At 34.0% G+C, this 21,773-nt stretch overlaps 2 protein-coding genes across 2 annotated transcripts; both read left to right on the top strand.

Moving 5' to 3' along the window:
- Positions 1 to 4,907: 4,907 nt before the first annotated feature.
- LOC146900636 (NEP1-interacting protein 1-like) lies at positions 4,908 to 7,520 on the top strand. Its single transcript, XM_085738485.1, has 5 exons — positions 4,908 to 5,189; positions 5,531 to 5,709; positions 6,496 to 6,579; positions 6,682 to 6,849; positions 7,241 to 7,520. The coding sequence occupies exons 1-5, from the start codon at positions 5,057 to 5,059 to the stop codon at positions 7,361 to 7,363; spliced, it is 687 nt and encodes a 228-aa protein (XP_085594611.1). The 5' UTR covers positions 4,908 to 5,056; the 3' UTR covers positions 7,364 to 7,520.
- Positions 7,521 to 17,887: 10,367 nt separating this feature from the next.
- On the top strand, positions 17,888 to 21,636 carry LOC146900637 (putative serine/threonine-protein kinase PBL7). Its single transcript, XM_085738486.1, has 7 exons — positions 17,888 to 18,729; positions 18,916 to 19,131; positions 19,397 to 19,465; positions 19,652 to 19,720; positions 20,178 to 20,240; positions 20,313 to 20,635; positions 21,029 to 21,636. The coding sequence occupies exons 1-7, from the start codon at positions 18,474 to 18,476 to the stop codon at positions 21,431 to 21,433; spliced, it is 1,401 nt and encodes a 466-aa protein (XP_085594612.1). The 5' UTR covers positions 17,888 to 18,473; the 3' UTR covers positions 21,434 to 21,636.
- Positions 21,637 to 21,773: the final 137 nt, after the last annotated feature.

The following is a 21,773-nucleotide window of genomic DNA, read 5'->3' on the forward strand; positions in this document are numbered from 1 at the left end:
TGTTGAATGTATGGGCATGATTCTTGATAATGCAATGTTGTTGAGTTGTTGAAATGTAAAAGGAGGTGTACTTTTACATTGTTTTGATAGCTGTTATGTTGGAGTTGTGCATTATCGAGTCATTGCTATATGTCCATGCATCATACCATGTTGTTGTTGTTGTTGAAATGTAAAAGGAGGTGTACTTTTACATAGTTGTTGTAAGAGGAGGTGTACTCTTACATGTAAGAGGAGGTGTACTCTTACTTGGATGTTTTTGTTGCATCCATTGTTGTTGATCTGGTACCACATGCATATATGTGTCGAGTATAGGCGCATTGCATATTGAGATGTTATCTTGTTGTTGCATGTGAATGGTGAATGTTGATGATAAGTGTGTCTGATGAATACATACTTGTGATATTTGGAATTGAATGGTTGATGAGTTGTGACATAATTGAATATGTGACTTGGTGATTTTGTGTATTGGTGAAATTTGGTGAATGTTGTGATTATGTGGATTGGTGTATATGTATATTGGTGGATTTTGTTGATGGTTGTGAAATAAATGCTCTAGTTGCATGTCTTACTTGTTGTGCTTATACACTTGGTGAATCTATTTGATGATAATTGGTTGGATGATAATGATGAGGTGAGAATTGTATATGTATATACATAAGATGTGGTGATCTCTTTGATGATGATGATTGATTGTTTGTAACTTGAAATGATGAATTGTACTTGTTGAATTAAGCATGCTAAATGAGTAATGAGGTAAGTGATGTGATCATTGATTGATGTTGATAAATGATGAGCTTTGATTGATGTCTTGATTAGAGGTTGATTATGCATGCTATGCTATGATAATAATGTGATAGCTTGAGATGCAAGTAATGGGGGATGTTAATCATATGATGCTAGTATTCTAGGAGGGGTGGTTATGTATATGTGATATGTATAAATTCTTGAATACCATGTTTTTATATGTGGATTATGATTAATGTAATACTTACCCCCAGTGGTTTCGACCGCCTACCTGTCTGTATGGATGGGTAGACGTTGTGCAGGATTAGACGCTTGGTGAGTTTGCTTGTTGGATGTTCGGACGACGGGAGCTTTCTCCGTTGTCGTGTCAGTGTCGTAGTATATAGGCTCTGATTAGGCTTAGCGTCTATTTGTTGTTTTGGATTCTGTTGCTATGTTGTTGCTATTGTCCACTTGTCGGATTTGAAGTATTTTCATTTGAGGATTTATTGACCATGGCATGTATATGTTGAAGTTTATGATTTGAATTCCGCTGTGATCGTTGAGATATTATATATATGCATGATATTGTTGGGTTTGTTTTGAGACGTAGCATCTATTTCTAGAATATTTCTGATGTATTCGCGCGTTTTACCGCTTAATAGAAATAGGGTGTTACAGTAGGCACTCTGTCCTTATGTGAACCACCATGCTTGGGAGCCGCAGGTGGAGGACCACTCACCTCACCTTTGTTTCCCTGTGATGCCCCATATGTCCCTTTTCCCCTTTCCTGAAGTCGTCTCTCTCCTTCTCTCTCTTCTTTCTCTCTCATGTTTTTTCTACTAGCATACCACTTGTGAGACTATTTGGGAGATATGGCAATGGTGTTGAGATGGGAAAGGGTATTCTACTTTGTTTCAAGAGCATTTTATTCTATTTTGCTATGTGAATACTCAAGTTATACATAATTTCTCTCTCTATAAAATAATTGCATGACAGATCACACTTAGAATGTAAATAGGGTCATGCTAACTGTTAGAGCAATTATGATGGTTCTAAGATTTTGAAGAAATGAATCAAAGATGAACAAGAGAAAAGTACTCAACTTGCAATTGTGTGAAAATTAAAATTTCTATCAAGGGAATGAATATTCTTGATGAATGAACTATTACTTATATACAAATTAGCTTCACATGCTAACTACCATCATAACTTATTCCACAAGTTACGCAACAGCCTTACCCAGGGCTGGGCAAAAATTAACGGTTAACCGAACCGAACCGGTTAACCGAACCGAACCATATCAAAATTAACTGAACCATTTCACAAATTTATGAATTGAACCATTATTTTGATAACAGTTAATTAACCGAACCGAACCATTAATAACCACAGTTATCCAAACCGAACCGAACCGAACCATTAAGCATATCTATTTAAAACCAACTTATTTTAAAAAAAACAACTTATTTTAAAATAACTTATTTTATGCAAAACAACTTATTTTAAAATCAACTTATTCAAAACAGCTTATTTATGCAAAACAGCTTATTAGGATCTCATTTTTCAAAATAACTTATTCAAAACAACTTATTTATACGAAACAACTTATTCAAAAATTTGTCTTTTATCTTTAGTTAACTAGCATTTTAGTTTGTTCAGAAAGCTAGTTGGTTAATATAGTTAATTGTGGTAGGTAAGGCCCTTACCTACCACAATTAACTATATTAACCAACTAGCTTTCTGAACAAACTAAAATACTAGTTAATTAAAGATAAAAGACAAATTTTTGTTTCTAAAAAAAATTAGTTGGAGAATAACACTTACAAAAAGTGCTTTGAGAATATTTTAGTGATTTGTAAAAATGAAATATTTTAATGTTGTAACTAGAGGAGTGTGATGTATTAAAAATGTTATTTTAATTTGAATTGGATAGTGCATGTCTTTGTGATGAAATGAAAGCATGGAGTATATAGGAAAATAAACGACTTTGAGCAAAGAATATAGCACACGGAAATATGCAAGTTGCAAAACAACTCTACCTACCTACAGAGTGACAGAGACAAACTTGCAAGAAAAATAAAATTATAATCTTTTTCTCACTAGTTTAAAGTATATTTTACTATTTAGTATATTAGTAGAATAAAATAATTGGACTTTTGGGCCATTGCTTAGCTTAACCACACCAATCATATAGTGTAGATTGTAGAAGAAAAAGCTTGACAAAGAGGCTAAAAATAATGCTCCAATTGGACATGCACAAGATTCGTACGACATCAGTATTCTTCAAAGATCTGGAAATTAAATGTTAGTATTTATTTCGGGGTTCAAGCATATTCTGGATTGCGTTATATAAAAAGTCTAAGCTAAGAAATAGAAAATAATACTACCGCCATCGAGTATTCTTTAAAGATCTGGAAATTATATGTTAGTATTATTATTTATTGTACTGTCTCCTATCACTATTTTTTTAAGAAGCCAAACCTGATCTGCTCAAACCGGACCTTCGATCACTATTATAAGTAAACAAATCATTTTTTGTTCTTAAATAACTAATATATGTAACAAAAAAAAAACTAATGTATCTAGTTTAAATATAGATTGAATACATCAGTAATTTGATGACTCCAAAATGTAGTTTTTTCCTTATAATAATGATCATATGAAGTATTCTTTGGAAACAATGATCTTCCGGTTGGCTTGAATTTTAGGTGTTTAAATATCGATTATGAAAAAATTAAATGTTGGAAATGTAAAAGTGACAACTTATGTTTGATGTTTAAGGTTTAGTGGATATATGTGGTGCTCCATGTTGGAAAATTAGACATAGAATAATTTGTACTACACCCCTATCACTTAGCGTCTTGGGTTATTGGCATGTTGTTACTAACTTCGGATGCTTCACTAAACTCCTCAACAAATGGGTATTAGAGTCTGATTCAACTTGAAGAACGAAAATGAGATCATTATGTAAAATTTTTGTATCGAAAATCTTCCTAACACGAAGTTAGGATCAGATGTGTGTTCTGCTAATAATAATGGCGGTGTAAAAATATTAGATGTTCACTCTAGTCGTGTTCTCCGTGACTCCCCCAACACTTCCTGCCCCTTAAGAACAATCTTGAGTCTTGACTAGTCAGTCAGTTCATATATTACACGATCACTCCAAAAGCGTACGACCTTAGGTTAGGGGAGTTGTTATATACACAAATTGATATCAAATCTTTGGATCTTTCTACACCACATATTGATGAATTATTGATTTATTGCACTAAAGAGTATTGTTGACTTTTGATGCATCAGTCATCAAGAAAACCTTGGCATATCTTTTGGTAAATGAGATATTCTTGCATGAACTCTTACTTAAGAGATTATCCTTACACCCAACCAATAAAAATATGACACATGTTATTAACTTTAAAAAAAATGTGATTTTAATTAAGGAAATGGAAACAATAAATGGTGGTGGGTGGTTTTTGTTGGTTAAAAAAAGTGGAAAACGGAGAGGTTTGCTCTAACCTAAATTAAGCATTTTATAATGCCTCGGGGCCGTTTCTTGAAATGGGAGGTTCGGCTCTCATACTAAAAATAGGCTCTTAATAATAAATAAAAAAATTTAAAGAGCAAATATTCTATTTAAATTGAAAATAACATCCTTATAATGATCATTAGCCATCGAAATCAAAATTAGCAATTATTTTTACTAAGGAACGCATTTTTTCTCTTAGAAATAGAAACATGGAACTTTTTTTTTGTTACAAAACATGTTTTTTTTACTTAGAAATAAAAACATGGATCATGTTTTTTTTCTTTCTTTGAGGAAAATTGCTTTTCACATTTCACTCAATGTTAAGAAACACTATGAAATGACAAATTTAACCCCAAATTCAATCGATAGTTAACTACCGTCAGTTAAAATCTATCGACCGTTAACTGCCGATGGAATTATATTGGTAATTTCGTGATGTTTCTTAGCAACCTTTGACGTGAGAATATCAATTTTCTTCCTTTAATGGGGTTGGATATTAGGCAATACTCTTTTTTTTTTTTCTTGAAGTTCATCACTTTGTGAGGCCCAGCTCAATTGAGTTGTTTGCACTCCCCAAAAAACGGGCCTGCCTCGGGACCAGCTATAAATGCGGGTAATTAAATTGCATCTAGTTAGTGGAAAGGATAAAGCTTCGTATCTTCATCTTCTGACTTCTATCTATATAAACTCATTACATATTACGGTTGCTTCAACCGCAATCTTGTGAAGTAGAAAGAACAACACCTCTTGTACCAAAAAAAAAAAAAAAAGAAAGAACAACACCTCAACTTCTGATATACCCTGATGGAGTTTGTGACAAATCAATGCCATTTATTTGATAATTTCGTTGGGAGGGTCAAATGGGGTGGTAGTCTCGTCCTCTCAGTCATCATCCGAAACATCTTTATAGCGATCTTAACATTCTGCTTTGCATTTGGTATATAATCATAATCACATTCTGATTTGTGTGTGCGATTTTGTATTTTAATTAGTTGGTTGAAACTATAATACCTTTTATCACTGTTATAAGCAAAACAACTATTTCTTTTATCAAATGCAATGAACTTAAAAATGAGTTATCTTTTTCTTATAATAGTGATCGGGATGGTATATATACGGTGCTTTAACGCACTTGAGACAAAATTGCATGTGATGGACTCTTTTTCAAATTTCAAGTGTTTTTTTTTTTTGTTTTTGTCTTTACACGTGTTGTCTTGTTTCAAAATCATTCAGTTCGGGATTATTAAGGTTTGATGACTTGGCTTGTTTTGTTGCCAGTGGGAGCTTTGTTGGGGACTATGAGTGGAGCTTTGATAGGCCAAAAAACAGAGAGTGGCTTCATTCGAGGTGCTGCTGTTGGTGCTATGTCAGGAGCTGTTTTCTCTATTGAAGTCTTTGAAAGTTCTATTGGTCTTTGGCATTCTGATAATTCTGGAATAGGATGTCTCTTATACTTGGTGAGTCGCATGGTTTTTTAGGAAGAGATACAATGTATACAAGAATTAAACCTTTAATGATAAACTCTAATTAATTTCAACCTTTTTTTCGAGAATCTTCACTTGATCAAGAGACTCGGTGATTTCACTCATCAAAGAGTTTTGGGTTGGGAACCTAGAGAATGGTCCAAAAATACTTAATTCTTAGCCTTTGATCGCCTAAAAATTCTTGCTTTTGATAAACCCTAGTTTGTCTCATTCATCTTCCTCAAAATTGTGTTGAAACGGCCTATATTATAGAACTAGACACAGACCTACGCCTAGTGCATAGTGCTCAAGCGCCTAGTGCATAGTGCTCAAGCGCCTAGTGCAGCACCCAGAGACACAACCTCTTGAAACACCAAACAAGTTGCACCTAGCGCATGGGACAGAATGCAACAAAAAAAATTTCAACTTCCAACATGAGATTTCAAGACATATCTCGACGTAATGTTTGATAAAATTAGCTATTGATAAATATGAAACAACATAAAAACATATTTTTAATTATTTTAAATTAAGATAACAAAGGTAAAATTGAGATAAAAATGATAAGCTATAAACTATTGAAAGTAGCTTAATATAAAGTGTTACAAGTCCGTGAAAAAATTTGTTATCAAAGAGGTCTGTTTTGGTAATATGAGCGTATAACGAAGTAAACTCGAAAACTTGTATAATCAAATAGAGCCATTAGTAGTGCCATTTTCACTAGCATGTTGTTGAGTGTTCTGATAATTAATCATTTTTGTGCTTATGGTATATATGCAGATTGATATTATTACTAGCCTAGTGAGCGGGAGACTTGTACGTGAAAGGATTGGTCAAGCCATGTTGAATGCCGTTCAAAGTCAGGTAATTAAATTGCTTTGTCCATAGTGAGAAACATAAATTTGGTTATGAATAATTGAATATACACTTGCTTATATTATGCCTTAATTTGCTCTCCATTCTCAGATGGATGCTGGTGAAATGAGCTTTTATGAGTTTCAAAATATATTTGACATTGGATGTGACACAGGCTTACCAGGAGCTTCGGTTGAAAAGATCCCAATAGTCTCAATCACAAGTGACAATAATTTTGATGCTTGTGGCAATAGAGTTTCATGTTCAGTTTGCCTTGAGGTTGATTTATCCCTTCTAGCTTTCGCAATTATTTTTGTATAGAGTAGTATTGGAAAAGGATCATCTCATGTGACATGAAAGTTCATTGAAATCTTCACCATCCATTAAAAAAGAGAGAGAAAATAATTTAGCAAAAAATGAATATTAATGGTTGAGATCAAACAAATGAGAAAAAAAAATTGAGAAGATCCTCTCTCACAGTAGTATTGTTAAGAAAATTTAATGGTTTTAAATTGATGTATATGTGTAAGTAAAATTGCGTCTCCAATGTAAAAGTTTTAGATGTCTAAGCAATTATACATCACAAATACAGTGATGGCTTTACTTAATATCAAACATTACAAAGTATAACCATAATTTAAATTGACATTGTAAATTTGTGCAACTTCAGGATTTCCAAATTGGAGAAACGGTTAGAAGCTTACCCCATTGTCATCATATGTTTCACCTACCTTGCATTGACAAATGGCTCATCAAGCATGGCTCGTGCCCATTATGCAGAAGATATCTGTAATTTCTTTTGGTTGTAAAGAATCTAGCTTCAAATGTCACATAAGCTAAATGCAAATTATAGGTTCAAACTCACGTTCGTCATATTAAATGTATTTACATTTTTTTATCATATAAATTGTATTTATAAAAGATATTTATAAATTTATTATTCATGCTGAGTTGACACCGTGTAATAAGTAGTATCTCTATCATTATTTGTAATATTGTACTTGGCTTAGACTAGGAAATTGTCTTGCATCAAAGGGTTCCTCTGCCCCTTTTGATAATATCTTGTATAATATTTTAGAAAATTGTACTACAAGTTATATATATTTTACATGAAATATAGAAAACCAATTGCACTAAAAAAAATTAGAAGCCAGATGAATTACATGAAACATTAAGAATCATTTAAGCAAAAGGTGTGCCTAAAATGGACTCAACAAAGTTAAGGCACAAACAACTTTAAAATATGGAATAACACATACAAACAGTCGGCGTTAGACCACCAAGAGCTATAATCCAAACAATTGATTGGTTTTTGTATCTACAACCACCATCAAGAATGAAGCTTAATCTTATTAGGCAAGTAATCAAGAGACAATTCTTTATTGGAAAAGATATGCCTGAAAATAGAGACAAACCAACCAGATCACCTGAAAACAATGACGAATATCCTTCATGAACAAATGAGGACCACCAAATTGTATTGCGTATTTGCGTGCGTGTAGACATCAGCCAGAAGAACATAAGAAATTCCAACAAATGTAATACATGAGTCTAAATGTTTCCAAAAAGGTTGCATTCTAAGAATAAATTATTTATAGATTTCTCTTTCCCGCAACCACAAGAACACAAAGAGACTGAATGAACACCCCACGATGAGCCAAATTGTCTTTGGTTAAAAACCTCTTATGTGAAGTTCTTCACAAAATAAGAGACAATTTAAGAGACATTGCATTGTTACAAATTAACTTTGTAAATGGGGTATGGTCTTGCTGCTCATTTTTATTCAGAATATGGTAAACTCTTTTAATCAAATGGCCTTCATGTGGATCTGTGTTTCCAAATCTATTTACTATGTCATATTATCCAACAACAAAATTTCCAACTAGCACTTCTTAGTTTTCGAGTTTGAATATAAAAAATCTTAAACTAATGTACTCTTGGGTTTAAATCTCAATAATAGAAAAATCTTAAACTAATGTACTCTTGGTATCAGACTAGGTTTAGATCCCTATTTTTTCTTCTTCCTTCCAAATTGCCGTGGCCCTAATCCCTCAAACCACCATGGCCGAAACTACTCCTCCTCCCTCTCCAAAATCAACATCCAAACATGTTGCCCAAACCACAGTATCTCCAATTCATCCTGCACTCACCGTTTCTAACATCACAAACTTCATCAAAGTCACCCTTGACATTGAGAAAATCCAATACAATACATGGTCTTAATTATTCAAAATCCATGCTGAAGCATATGATGTTCTCGACCACATCATCCCCCCATCACCAACTGATCCCACTTCCTCTCTCTCTCTCTCTCTCAAAGAAACCAATCCAGCCTTATGGAAACGCCTAGATGCCATTGTTTTACAATGGATTTATGGAACTATCTCTACTGATCTCCTTCATACCATTCTTGAACGTAATTCCACCGCTCAACTTGCCTGGGATCGCCTTTTTGATATATTCTTTGATAACAAAAATTCAAGAGCTCTCTACCTAGAGCAAGAATTTTCCAAAGTTTCCATGGAACAATTTTCTGATGCCTCATCATACTGTCAACACATCAAGTCTCTCTCCGTTCAACTCGCTAATGTTGGTGCACCAGTTTCCAACGAACGTATGGTGCTTCAACTTGTCTCCGGTCTTTCTGAAGCTTATGACACTGTCGGTTCTCAAATCTTCCATTCTGATACTCTTCCTCCTTTTTACAAAGCCCGTTCCATGGTTGTCTTGGAAGAAACAGCACGTGCAAAACGAACGGCTGTTACCACTGCCAATTCCACTTTCTTAGCCGCTCAAGAAGACAACAACTCAGGTAATTCACCTTCTCATCGTCCCAACCGCAACAATAACAGCAACAATGGAGGTCGTGGTGGTCGTGGCGGTTCTGGTAATAACCGTGGTGGTCGCGGTCACGAACGAGGTGGAGGTCGAGGCGGACGATCTCATCACTATCAACAAGGATCATGGCAGCAACCACAGGCACCGCAACATCAGTGGGCCTATCCTCCTTACCAGTATCCTCCTTGGAATGCACAGTGGCAGCCATGGGCCACTCCTCCTTGTCCTTATCCTACAACCGAAAATTGGCAAAGACCGGTAGTACCAAATCGTCAGGCTGGTATTCTTGGAGCAAAACCACAGCAAGCGCATGTTGCTGCTACTCCGTCATCATATGCACCAACAGATGTTCAAGCCGCTATGCACTCTCTCTCTCTTGCTCCTCCTGACGAACAGTGGTATATGGACACCGGAGCTACATCCCACATGACAGCAAATGGAGGTAATCTTACGTCTTATTCCAATATTAGCAACAATATTACTGTCGGTAGTGGTCATAACATTCCTGTTATTGGTTGTGGTAATGCATTAGTACAGAATCCTCAATATCCCTTAACCTTAAACAATGTCTTGCATGCACCCAAACTGATCAAAAATCTTGTTTCTGTGAGAAAATTTACCATTGACAATGAAGTTTCTGTTGAATTTGACCCGTTTGGTTTTTCTGTGAAAGATTTTCATACAGGGATGCCTTTAATGAGATGTAATAGCTCGGGTGATCTTTATCCTCTAACCACAAGACCATACTATCCAAGCTCAACACCATCTACCTTTGCTGCTTTATCCAATGAAATATGGCATAATCGTTTAGGACATCCGGGAGTATCTATTTTGAGTTCTCTTTATCGAAACAATTTTATCTTATGTAATAAGTTTTGGAACAATTTCTTTTGTCAGTCTTGTCAACTTGGAAAACAAATAAAGTTATCGTTTTATGAGTCATTGTCATCTACCTTATTACCTTTTGATATTGTGCATAGTGATATATGGACATCACCAATTCTTAGTTCCAATGGTCATCGCTACTATATTTTATTTCTTGATGATTTTACGGATTTTTTGTGGACTTTTCCTCTAACAAATAAATCACAAGCTCACTCCATTTTTCTCCAATTTCGTAATCACATTAAAACACAATTTGAAAAAGATATTAAATGTTTTCAATGTGATAACGGAAAGGAGTATGACAACTCTCATTTTCATCAATTTTGTAAGCAAAATGGAATGATATTCAGATTTTCATGTCCTCACACATCACCTCAAAATGGAAAAGCCGAGCGAAAAATTCGCACTATCAATAATATCATTCGCACTCTCCTTGCTCACGCGTGACTGCCATCTTCTTTTTGGCATCACGCACTTCAAATGGCTACTTATCTCTTAAACATCCTACCCACCAAGAAACTAGCTCTTCAAACACCAACCACAATTCTCTACCAAAAATTTCCATCCTATTCTCAACTTAAAGTCTTTGGCTGTCTATGTTTTCCCCTCATCCCTTCCACTACAAGAAATAAACTTCAAGCAAGATCAACACCATGTGTATTTTTAGGATATCCATCTAATCATAGAGGTTACAAATGTTTTGAGTTGTCAAGTCGTAAAATCATCATTTCAAGACACGTCATATTTGACGAAAACACTTTTCCTTTCTCAAACTCCAATACTCCCGAGTCCTCATGCTATAATTTTTTGGATACAAGTGATACGCCATTTCCTTATCATTTATTTCAACCTACATCAAACCTTCCTACAAATGAACCTAACTCACCCAACCAGCCTCCCACCACCACGGAAACATCACTCACCACACCATCTTCCATCAACACGACCACACACCAACCAATATTACCTCCATCTCCACAAATACAAACTTCTCCTTCACAACTCACCATTACGCCTAACACGGCATCTCCCCATCAAATACCTACACCTAATCCTCCTTTAACCAACCCTTCACTTTCTCCTCAAATGACAACCCGAGCACAACACAGCATCTTCAAGCCTCGTCAACTACTTAATCTCCACACCTCTAGTTCAAACCAAATTTCTCCTTTGCCTACCAATCCTATTAATGCATTACAGGATCATAATTGGAAAATGGCCATGAAAGACGAATATGATGCTCTTATTGATAATAAGACGTGGGATTTAGTGCCACGTCCTTCTAATGCTAATGTTATTCAAAGTTTATGGATTTTCAGGCATAAGAAGAAAGCTGACGGTTCCTTTGAAAGATACAAGGCTCGGTTAGTCGGAAATGGTTCCAACCAGCAGACTGGTGTCGATTGTGGTGAAACTTTCAGTCCAGTAGTTAAACCTGCAACTATAAGGACGGTTCTAAGTATTGCTTTTTCAAAATCATGGTGTTTGCATCAATTAGATGTTAAAAATGCATTCCTACATGGGAACCTTAATGAAACTGTGTACATGTACCAGCCTCCCGGTTTTCGTGATCCTCAACACCCTGATTATGTGTGTTTTCTGAAGAAGTCTCTCTATGGTCTCAAACAGGCGCCTCGTGCTTGGTACCAACGCTTCACTGACTTTGTTGCTACTTTGGGCTTCTCTCATAGTGTATGTGATCACTCCTTATTCATCTACCACCGTGGAGATGACACTGCCTATATTCTTCTTTATGTGAATGATATCATTCTCACCGCATCATCCGACACTCTTCGCCAGTCTATCATGTCTAAATTGAATTTCGAATTTGCTATGAAAGATTTGGGTCCTCTCAGTTACTTCCTAGGTATCTCAGTTACAAGACACTTAGGTGGTATGTTTTTTTCTCAATCTAAATACGCCGAAGAAATCATTGAGAAAGCTGCCATGTCCTCCTGCAAACCAGTTTCTACTCCAGTGGATACAAAACGAAACTTAGTGGAACCTCAGGCAATCCATATCATGATCCCTCTGAATATAGAAGTCTTGCTGGTGCACTGCAATATCTTACTTTCACACGACCTGACATCTCTTATGTCGTTCAGCAGGTATGCCTTTTTATGCATGATCCAAAAACGCAACACATGACTGCCTTGAAGCAAATCATTAGATACATTAAAGGCACAAGCACTCACGGCCTCCATCTCTATCCCTCCACAGTTGACAAACTCACCACATATACAGATGCTGACTGGGGAGGATGTCCAGACACCCGCAGGTCCACATCCGGTTATTGTGTTTACCTTGGAGATAATTTAGTTTCATGGTCTGCTAAACGACAACCAACTCTTTCTCGTTCCAGTGCAGAAGCGGAGTATCGTGGTGTTGCTAATGTTGTTTCCGAATCTTGTTGGCTTCGAAATCTTCTATTAGAACTTCAGTGTCCTGTCACGAAAGCCACTCTGGTATATTGTGATAATGTTAGTGCTGTCTATTTATCAGGTAATCCCATCCAACACCAACGCACAAAACACATTGAAATGGATATTCATTTTGTGCGAGAAAAGGTTGCTCGCGGTCAAGTTCGCGTAATGCATGTTCCGTCACGCTACCAGATAGCTGACATTTTTACTAAGGGTCTTCCACTGCAGCTGTTCGATGACTTCCGAGATAGTCTCAACATTCATCAACCTCCAATTTCGACTACGGGGGTGTATTAGAATAAGACAATTATTCTATTACTCAACCCTCACACATGATCAAGTTGATGATTTTGCAGCTTCTTAAGCATTGTTTTTCCAACAAGGTTAAGATTATGGAAAGGAAGAACTCTAACTAGCACCTCTAAACATATATTCCTATCCCTGATTTGATTCCTGAAATTTTTCTCTAGTTGTCTCTAGTTTCAGTGTATATACCTTCAGAAAATTTTCGCTTTTGATTGTTGATGGTAGTCCAATTTCTCTCCTAAGGAGACACCCCTATATTCCAAAAGTGAATCACTCTCACAACTACCCTCACCATTAGTGAGACTAGGGATGGCAAAAATACCATGCTCACGGGTACCCGTAGGTAAAATCCGTCACGGGCATGGGCGCGGGTAGCTAAACGGACATCCACGAGTATAATAAACGGGTATTTGACTACCCATTATTATATGGATATGGACACGGATTTGATTGTATCCATACCCACGGGTTCCCATACCCGATTATCTTATCTTATCTTATTACTTAACAGTTGTTACCTTATTGAAGGAAATTTTACCGCCCACCTAATATTCCTCATCAATAACCTATTTTTATTTTTAATTTTTTTAATTCATCTTATTAAGTTCACCGTTTCCACTTCATTCACATCATAAAACATATCATATGGATTATGTAAGAATCATGAATTTTCTATAGATTATGTATGATTTATGAAATTTTGAATGGATTATGTATGGATGTTTAAAAGTTGAAGTTTTTTGGTAATTAAAGAAAGTTATTATTTGTACCAAAAAATAAATAAATTCAAAAATCCATGGGTACCCATGAATACCCATATGGATACCTCAATACCCGCGGGTACCCGCATAGTGGATACCCACGAGGGTACGGGGCGAGCACGGGTATCATATTTATCCAACGGAGCGGGGACGGGTATCATACTATCCGTACCCATGGGTACCCATTGACATCCCTAAGTGAGACTAATATCACCATCACTTTGGGGGTCTTAGTTGAGAATCATTTTTATTGTTTTTCTTATCTAAATAGGACTTGTAACTAGAGAAAAATTCAGAAACAAAATGAGGGATAAGGAGATATGTTTAGAGGTGCTAGTTGGAATTCTTCTTTTTCACCATCTTAATCTTGTTGGCAAAACAATGCTTAGAAACTAAAATCCTATCATCAACCTGCCTATTTGTGAGGGTTGAGCTTCAAATCTAAGAGTGTATTAGTTTTTTTTTTATGCTGGTGGAATTTGTTGGGCAATAATGTTCTTTATCTCATTTTCTTTAACTTTCTTTTGATACCGGTGGAATCTAATAGTGTATCAATTTAGACGTATTTATATTCAAACTTAAAAACTGATATAACTATTAATTTATTAATATTTGGTCAAAAAAATTAATATTTAGTCAAAAACAATTAATTCATTCATATTTTCATTTAAAATAATATAATAAATACTTTTAGACTACTTTTTTGAGTGAATATTTAGAAAGTTATTTGTTTGAGATTTTAAAAGTTAATTCTTGATTTAGTCAAAAAAAGTTAATTATTTATTATTTTCTATAGTTGTAAGTATTTTTTAAATAAAAATATTATTTGTAATGATATTTAAATAAAAATATATGTTTTCCCTCATATATATGCTAACTAAAAAACTACTTACTTCGTAATTAAGAAAAATTTAATTTTTTTTTACAAAAATAAATGATATTCATTCATTTAAATTAATAGAGTACATTGATACAATACAAATTTAAAGTCGCTAAAAATAAAAAGGGATAAATATGTGAACAAACTCACAACATCCATGTTAATAGCATAAAACGGTAGAGTACATGTGCTTACAGATATGACAATATTCAAGTCTTCAAAATACACATGTCTCTGAATCTATAGCGTTGACGACGTCAAAGTCATTGGTTGAATTTGTACTTGCTCAAAGCTAGCGCTGACAAAACCGGCTACCTGAACCATTTAAGGTCAGCCTTAACGGGCGTCGGGCTTTATCTGGTTGGGCATAAAAGCCCTATTAAAATGTGGGCTCTAAAAAAACTAGTCGTGCCCAGGCCTGTATAGGCTACGGGCTAAACAAGTTGGCCGGTATAAAAAATAATTTTCTTTTTTAAAAGTTTCAATAAAATACTCTAACAAAATTTCAAATAAATAATATTTTTAATAAATTTAAATATTACATAACACAAAAAAAAAAATTGTAAACATTTTCGTAAACTAAAACGACGAGAAAAATAATTTTAGATAAATTTCATATGTTATGGTTGTAGATATTTATATATTCTACCTTTAAAATTATAAGTAATGAAACGAGTAAATAATAACTTTTTATTAATTTTATATGTGTGTTGATTCATTGGATTTTTCACTTTTATTTTTTACTTTAATAATCAATTAAGGAAGGAATTATTAAAAATAATATATTTAAAATATAGGATTTTTTTGTTACGCGGGATAAACGGGCTACATGCGGCCCGTATAGGTTACCCCAAATGGATATCAGGCTTTTGAGGGCCGAGCTAAAAAACCCTATTAAAATTTGGGCTAAGTATTTAAAGCCCAAGCCCTACAATTAATTGGGTTTGGTGGCCCGGCCGACACGGGCTAGCCCATTTTGTAAATAATTATTTTTCATTTATTTAATTCTGTAAATAATTAGCTGGCTTTTTTCTTTTAATTTTAATTTGAAAATTACCTACGTGACATTCAACTTACTTAAGTGAGGAGCCAACATGGGCATTGGCCCAGTTAAAATCAAGGGGGCATGAGGTTGCAAAAGGGGGGAAATTAAGGGGCTGAAAAGTGATTTTTTTTAATAAGGGGCCAAAATCGCAACTATGAGAAAGTTAGGGAGCTAAAAGTGTGTTTAAGCCAAGAAGATTTGAAGCCCACATCATAGCCTAAAAAAATCGAGTAAACCATCAAATTGGTCTCTGTCTTTGTACCAAATTCTCAAATTGTTCTCTGACTCTATTAATAACTTAAAATAGTTTTTGTCTTTGTCAAACGTTTCTCAGATTGATCTCTGACTCTATTAGTTGTTTTATATTTTGAGTGTTAATGGTTCAATGTCTCTTGGATATTATTTAGTGGTTGATGACGCAATGCCTTTTGGATCTTATTTGATACGTTAATGGTTTAAAATACAAAACAGCTAATACGTTAATATCTTATTTGATATTTTTCTTTTTTCACAATACCCTTAACTATTTTTTTATTGTATTATATTTATCTCTCTGCAATAAACAGTTAAGACAAAACAATGATTGATTTTATATTAAACTTTAAAAGCGACAACTAAATTGAAACAAAAATCTTTATGTAAAAACATCAATTATAAAAAGAATGAAAAGATTCTTTTAAGATAAACTTTTTTTTTCATTTTTTTCCCTTGCCATTTGGCTGTGGGATTGGCCACCTTCGTTCAATTTAAAATAAGATTCTTTTAACTTGGATAGACTTGCAAGTTCAAAACGACTAATGATGATCCCAACATTAATTTGGTAGGTCAAATTCACCGTTGCTAACATGGCAACAAACTTTTTATGAATATAATCAAGTTGTTATGAGTTTTACCCAATAATAAATTGTTTTACAGAAACCAAGTTTTATGTATGGGTGAAATAATTATTGATTAAATTATACGTTGAACTTCATATTATTAAAATCTTCTTCCTCTCTTAGAAACCAAAGAGTTAAAAAAAAAAATATATGAATATTATTTGAGTTTGAATTGACATGAAATCAACTTAATGCCGTGACTTGTACCATAACATTGATTTGATATTCACATTCCATCCTAAAAGGGTGCTGCCAAAATTGCAAGCATGTAAATGGACTAATAATATAAAGAATGAGTAATTAGTAATTTAGTTCTTAAAGTTATATGATCAGAGATTGTTATTTTTTGTAACAAAAGAAGAAAGACAATTTTATCTATAAATTTACTAATTTCAAAATTATCGTTCAAACCTCTCCAAGAAAATGATCGTTTAATAATTTCAAGATTATATTGAGTAGATCAAAAGAATTAGTACTTAGTGTGATAAAAAATTAACTTCAGAATTTTTTGATTGATTTACAAAATTAAACTTCTTAGCCGAACTTAATTAGCCGATTCCGATCACTCTTAAAAATAAACTAGCTAATAGAATTAGTACTGCCTCCAAATTGCTCATAAGAGACAGTCTCTAACAAATTGAGGTTGTTTAATAATAAATAATAAATAATCTATATACAGGGCTCTGCCCTCTTTTTTGTACCAAAAAAAAAAATCTATATACAACCAAACACCAGAAAAAATGCTCTAATCAAACAAACTTTACTTGGTCAATCTCATAAACTAATTAAACGTCATCAATAATATTAACTAATCTAGATGGTGTGTGTCATAGTTCGGTTTCAGTTTTTGCAATATTTTTGTACGACATCCAAACTAAAACAAACCAATGAAGAATAAGTTGGTTTACTTCGGTTAAGGAAGTTACATTATAAAATCTAAAAGAAAATTAACTTTTTTTGTCAAATGCTATAGATTTTTTTTTACTGATATAAAAAGTACGCGAGTGTCGATGGTTAAATATGTTAAACATCAATTTCTAAATGAAGTGGAATTGAATTTATAAAGGAGTATAATGTGAGTTTTTTAATTACCACCTTGAGGATAAGGTGTTTGTGCAATACCAATGGAATGTAATGACCCAAGATAAGTAGGTAAAGATTACGATGGGTTTGTTGTATGGGATATTTTAGTGGACGAGTCACCATGTTCTAGAAGGATCTAGAGGCATCTACTATGATGACTCATTGATCAGTTGTTAGACTTCAACGTTATAAATAAGTGATTAATCATTATAATCATTATCAAAAGGAATGAATGAATTTAGTTATGTTAGAATAGTGTAGTTGTGTCCCCATGAGAACAATGTTATATGCAAGGTTCTGGAGTTCGAACTCGGACACCACCAAAAAAAATAGTGTAGTTGTAGGTTTTAACCTTTTTTAGAATAATTCTCATCCATTAATGAACAACCCCACAGCGAGCTAATATACAACGTATTGTTTACGATAACATTCTCAATATAGTGTTGTATAAAAGTTTGATTCGGATTTTTCCTTAAAGAAAAAGGTTTGATTCGGATTTGATTATAATTTTAAATGATGTGAAATTATACTCAAATCAATATATGTTGGGTTTGTTTGATTTAGTTTGGTTTGGACCCTTATTTAGAAGGTTATTATCCGGCATGGCGTCTACTCAATTTTGTAAGCATCCTCAAGTGTTGATTACTCTAATAATGTTTCCACGTTGTACTATATGATTATATAAAAGAGTGTGTTGCCAAAGTCAAAGTTGTAGCAATTAATTAACAAATTATTAAGCTTAATATTAGTCACTATTGTAGGAATTTTTGGCTTATATGCCGCCCCAGGAATAGACATGCAAGTATGAGTATATGCTATGTAAGCTTAACCTCAAGTGGTCAAAATGAAATCACAAAAAGAAGTATCATAGAATTTGTAGTTTTAATTTGTGGAAAACAACATTGTAAGGTTGCAATGGTTGATGGAAGAAATGCATCTGCACATAATATATTGGTGGGATTTATTGCAGGCATTTCAACAGTTATGGCATTGGCCTTATTGTTCTACCTCTTCTGGAAAAGGATCATTCCATTTCTTAAGCAACCTAAGGCTTTGAAAGGTTAGTAAGTCGGTTGTTATGTTAGTTTTCAGAGATCGAACCCTGAACCTCAGACTCATATCTCTTTATGTGTCTCTTAGTTCACCAACCGAACTACCTACTCTTGACGATGGATTTGTACAATTTAATTTGTTATTTCATTTACCTAATTTGTTATGTCTTTGGATTTTTTTTCTTTTGATGCAGGAAAGGAGTATAAAAGCTCGAAATATGACAAAATATCTTTAAGGTGTTTTACTATTGAGGAACTAGAGAGAGCTACCAAAAATTTTAGCCAAGATTGCTTATTAGGTTCTGGTGCATTTTGTAATGTCTATAAGGGAACATTTGAGTTAGAAGGATTACTAGCCATAAAAAGACCTCATTCTGAATCATTCTTAAGTGTTGAGGAATTTAGAAATGGTCAGCCTCAAAAATGATATACCTGCTTGCTTTACTCTTGTTTATACTCCTCACAACTCTCACAAAATTTACATTTTTTGTTTTTAGCCTCTAGAAATTACAAAATTACATATTTGATACCAAAAGCTTGTAGTTTTGGAATTTGTCGAACTAAAGTGGATATAGCGACTAAAACCAAAATTTGAGATAATTAAGGAGACTAAAAAATATATATAACCCTTCAATTTAATGTACTTAATTAATGGTTTTTCTTTGTTCTTGGCAGAAGTTAGGCTTCTTTCAGCAGTAAAGCATAAGAATCTTATTGGTCTGGTTGGATATTGTGAAGAACCAGGTAACAACTATATCAAAGGAAAAAATTTCTAGTTTTTAGTTGTGCTTTAAAAAATCATTGTGTATGCTATTTTTTGCAAAAGAATGTTGCTTTGGTAACTTTGGTAGCTTGAATTATTCTCAACGTTGTGCTGGATTTATTCCAACAAAATTTCATGCTAAGATGAACTAATTGTGTTTTGATCAGAACGAGATGGAGCAAAAATACTAGTCTATGAATATGTACCAAATGGTTCACTCTTGGAATACATGATGGGTAAGTTGACTGAAATTTCTTCTTAAAGTATATTAATACTATATTGCTATACTAGTAATTGTTAAGGAACCAATAGCCTTAAAATTAAGCTATTATGTGTAAAATCAAACAAGGCAACAAGAATTAAAACATAAACAACTTGGTCAGAAAAAAGAAAAAAAAAAATTGGTCAAAAAGGATTTTACATCACATTAAGGAACAAACAGTACTAATACATTTAAAACTATCAAAATAAAGCTCTAAGGCTAGGTATTATCATGGTTTTAAATTCTGGTTGTGGTTGTTTGTGATTGTCGAATCGTTGTGATCTCGATGTTGCAAAAAACATCGTAGACAAATACAGCCAATGCGTTCACAGCTACGGTAACAATGTGGTTGCATTTGCATACACCTCTAAAATATTTACCGTGCAGATCACAATTTGAAACCATATGCTGATGAATATTGATCTTTGTAGGAAACAGAAGGAGAAGCTTAACTTGGAAGCAAAGAATAAACATAGCAATTGGAGCAGCTAAAGGTATATTTTTTTAACTTTTCAAAAAATGCTCCGAGTTCATTTAACAAGAAATTTGCTTGGTACATCTTATAGGCATAGCTTATCTGCATGAAAAGGTGAAGCCAAGCATAATCCATCGTGACATCAAACCAAGTAACATACTATTAGGAGAAGGCTTTGAGGCCAAGGTTTCAGATTTTGGGCTGGTAAAATCAGGTCCTACTGGTGATCAATCACATGTCAGTAGCCAAATCAAAGGGACACCAGGGTACCTTGACCCTGCATATTGTTCAAGCTGCCATTTGACCAAATTCAGTGATGTGTATAGCTTTGGTGTCATACTTTTCCAACTTATTTCAGCTAGACCTGCAGTGGATAATGCTGAAAACCCAAGTAACCAACATATTATTGATTGGGTAAGTAATGTAAAAACCCCTCAATCTTTACTATAAATCCAAATGTTCAACCTAGTTCTTATAACATTTTTACTTATAATCGGTGGGAGTTGAGTTTTGAGACACTCATATTTGTTTTTCCTTAATTTCACTAAATTACATAGATCATGTCTATTTCTCAAATGTTACAATAAAAAGGACCGTGAAGTTCTACTTTCAAGGACCAACATCAACCATGTTAGAGTTTCGGACAATTTATACATACCGGTCCACATATCAAAGTGGTCCACCATAGAACTTGCCTTGTAAATAAAAATATTTTTGGGAGGACTAAAATTAAACATTCTCAATTTTATAGGGGAATAACAGCATCCTGTAATTAACTATCACTATATAACTTGGTATGTCTTGCAGGCAAGACCTAGCATAGAGAAAGGTAACATTGCAGAAATCATGGATGCAAATCTATTTTGTCAGAATGAGCCATGCAATATGGAAGTTATGCTAAAGGTGGGGCAACTTGGTATAAGATGTGTAGCTCAAGAACCAAAACATCGTCCCACAATGACCCAAGTTTGTAAAGAACTAGAACATGCCCTCTACTCAGATGATAGCTTCACTGACAAGGATTCAGAAGCCCTTGGATCGGTGCAACACTGTGATTTTTCACAGGGATTTGTGAGCATAGAAGGTGCTGGACTAGAGAAATTTCATATTGATATGGACAGCTTCTCCTTTAAGAGCATAAACTTAAGGTGCCTAGAAAATAATAGCATTAGTATTGACATTGACAAGAACAATTTGACAAGAAATCAATAGAAATTATGATGTTTAATGAATAGCAATCATCACCCTTTTTCTATCTTTCAATTCAAGAATCCAAGGTAATGCAATAGCCTCAACGTAGTTAAATGTATGTTTGTATTGGCATTGAATTTGGAAAAATTTCTCAGTGTGAAAATCATGATGACTCTCCATAATTATGTTGAAATTCTAAAGTATAGTTATTATTTTTATTAAAATTGTTGCGGTAGCTAATGTGATTTGAGTGTTGAGACACACTTGCCAATCCAATCTTTAGCACATATTATTGACGGTAGTGGACAAAAGCATTAAAATGAGTTGATGCTTTCCATCAAAAACTAACTAATATGAAGAG

Source organism: Medicago sativa, chromosome 8, assembly GCF_051527215.1.
Source record: "Medicago sativa cultivar Bolivia chromosome 8, Bolivia_mono, whole genome shotgun sequence".
Taxonomy (NCBI): Eukaryota; Viridiplantae; Streptophyta; class Magnoliopsida; order Fabales; family Fabaceae; genus Medicago; species Medicago sativa.